The sequence below is a fragment of the Rhinopithecus bieti genome, unplaced genomic scaffold (genome assembly GCF_001698545.2).
Source record: "Rhinopithecus bieti isolate Rb0 unplaced genomic scaffold, ASM169854v2 scaffold_44159, whole genome shotgun sequence".
In the NCBI taxonomy this organism is placed as follows: Eukaryota; Metazoa; Chordata; class Mammalia; order Primates; family Cercopithecidae; genus Rhinopithecus; species Rhinopithecus bieti.
The window spans coordinates 850,687-853,168 of record NW_016818573.1 but is presented as its reverse complement, the minus strand read 5'-3'; the positions used below and the strand labels follow the sequence as shown (position 1 = coordinate 853,168).

General features: G+C 49.8%; 1 protein-coding gene across 1 annotated transcript in view; it reads right to left on the bottom strand.

Moving 5' to 3' along the window:
- Window positions 1–521: 521 nt before the first annotated feature.
- The window catches only part of DPP3 (dipeptidyl peptidase 3), a 27,655-nt gene continuing 25,694 nt past the window's right edge, over window positions 522–2,482 (bottom strand). Inside the window, 1 exon segment of the mRNA XM_017857099.1 lies at window positions 522–1,155. Within this exon segment, the coding sequence (XP_017712588.1) occupies window positions 930–1,155 (226 nt within the window). The 3' untranslated portion in view covers window positions 522–929.

Sequence of the window (2,482 nt, the reverse complement as noted above, 5' to 3'; positions counted from 1 at the left end):
CCCGGCCTTTTTTTTTTTTTTTTGAGATGGTTTTTTTTTTTCGCCAGGGCGGGAGGGCAAAGGCACGATCTCAGCCCACTGCAACCTCCGCCTCCCGGGTTCCAGCGATTCTCCTGCCTCAGCCTCCCGAGTAGCTGGGATTACAGTAGCCACCATGCCCAACTAATTTTTTTATTTTTTAGTAGAGACGAGGTTTCACCATATTGGCCAGGCTGGTCTCAAACTCCTGACCTCGTGATCTGCTCGCCTCGGCCTCCCAAAGTGCTGGGATTACAGGCGTGAGCCACCGCGCCCGGCCCCGGAACATTTAAAAATGCAAAGAATGCCACAAAGGAGAGCTGCAAAAATTGTGCTATGTTCAGCTCTGTGACTGCATATCTTCATCTAGAGATAATGTCAACATCCTGTTGTGGAAGGGAGGCTAAAAATGGCCCTTCTTGCTCCCTCCCCAGGCCTTGAGCCCATCACTCTGCTGGGAGCAAATGAGAAGACAGACAAAGGCAAGGAGGAGCCACACAAATATGGTGGTTGTCTCTAATATTTATTTGTCTGGTTATAAAATTAATATGTGAGGAGCACTGGATTAGGTGAGAACATTTTGAACCCTAGCTGTCACGTGCCACCTGTGGAATCTAGACCAGTGACTTCTCAGAACTGCCATTTCCTCATCTGGTAGACAGGATGGTGAGCCCTGTCTTGCTCACTCCAGGTATGGCAGTGCAGATGAAATGAGCTCACAGAGGGGAAGCACTTGGCAAGCTGGAAAGTGCTGACAAATGTAAGGGGTTAGTGTCACCACCCTCAGCTGAGGTAGTACCAAGGTCCAAGCTCCTGCCCCTCCCCTCCCCTTGCCCCTAAAAACACACACGAATGGAGGGCCACTTGCAGCCTTGGTTTCTTGGAGTTGGGGGAGAGGCCACACATCTTCCTCAAGCCTGGCCAGATGGGGCCTCACTGGGGCCCTTCCAGAATCGGGCATCAGCTGTGGCCAGTTGTGTGAGGATCTCCTCCAACTCGGGTCCATCCTCTGGGAAACGCTCGGAGAAGGATCGGATGAGGCCAGCAGCTGAGGCCTCGTATTCCAGAAGCTGCACGTCTGAGTCTGGGGAGGAGATGGAGATAAAACAGCAGCAGGGAAAGGTCTGAATAGGGAAACTGAATCATCATAATAGTCTTAATAATCACAATCACAGCAGCAGCTGTTCCTTACTGAGCTCTGCCAAAACGAACCTGTGCTCTACGTTTTAGGTTAATTACTTAATTTACTCTTTACACTAACCCTGTGAGGAAGGAAATACTACAGGGGGAGTATTAAATGCATTGCTGCTTTCATTCATTCAGTCAGTCAAATAAAGATTTAGACTGGGCACGGTGGCTCATGCCTGTAATCCCAGCACCTTGGGAGGCCGAGGCGAGAGGATCACCTGAGGTCAGGAGTTTGAGACAAGCCTGGCCAACATGGTGAAACACTGTCTATACTAAACATACAAAAAAAATTAGCTGGGCGTGGTGGCACGTGCCCGTAGTCCCAGCTACTCGGGAGGCTGAGGCTGCAGAATCGCTTGAACCTGGATGGCAGAGGTTGCAGTGAGTGGAGATCATGCCACTACACTCCAGCCTGGGCAACAGAGTGAGATTCCACCTCAATAAATAAATAAATAATAAAAGATTTACACCAGGTGCCACACTAGGTGAAACAGATACTGTCCTTGGTGTCCTGAAGCTCACAGTCCAGCAACGACTTCATCTGTCTATTGTGGGACCTGGGGCAAGTTTCCCCACCTCCTAAGCTTCAGTCTCCTCATCTGTAAAGGAGCTGTGGTGATAACATAGTCACATATCGAAGCTCAACAAATGCTAGCCACCATGGCATCATTATTTCCGAGCCTATTTACCAATTTGTTAAATGGGCTGTTCTGAGGGTCCCCTGAATACTCCCGGGAAGCACTGCCCTCAAACACATTTCAACTGCTCTAGCCTCTCTCTGCAACTTGTCATGTTCCATGACATTGCAAGCTGTACAGCAGCAAAGAGCACAGGCTCTGGAGTTCAAGTTCTGGCTGTGCCACCCAAAAGCTGTGTGACCGTAGGCAAATACACAGCCCCTCTGTGCCTCATTTTCCAGCTGAAAAATGAGGATAATAACCCTTTCTCTCTGGGTTGTTAGGAGTTAATCCATAGAAAACTTTTACAGTGACCTGGCTGGGTGTGGTGGCTCACGCCTGTAATCCCAGCACTTTGGGAGGCTGAGGCAGGTGGATCACTTGAGGTCAGGAGTTTGAGATCAGCCTGGCCAACATGGTGAAACCCCAGCTCTACTAAAAATACAAAATTAGCCAGGCATGTTGGTGGGCGCCTGTAATCCCAGCTTTTCAGGAGGCTGAGGCCGGAGAATTGTTTGATTCGGGAGGCGGAGGTTGCAGTGAGCCGAGATCTCACCACTGCCTGTGGGACAGAGTGAGACTCCACCTCAAAAAAAAAA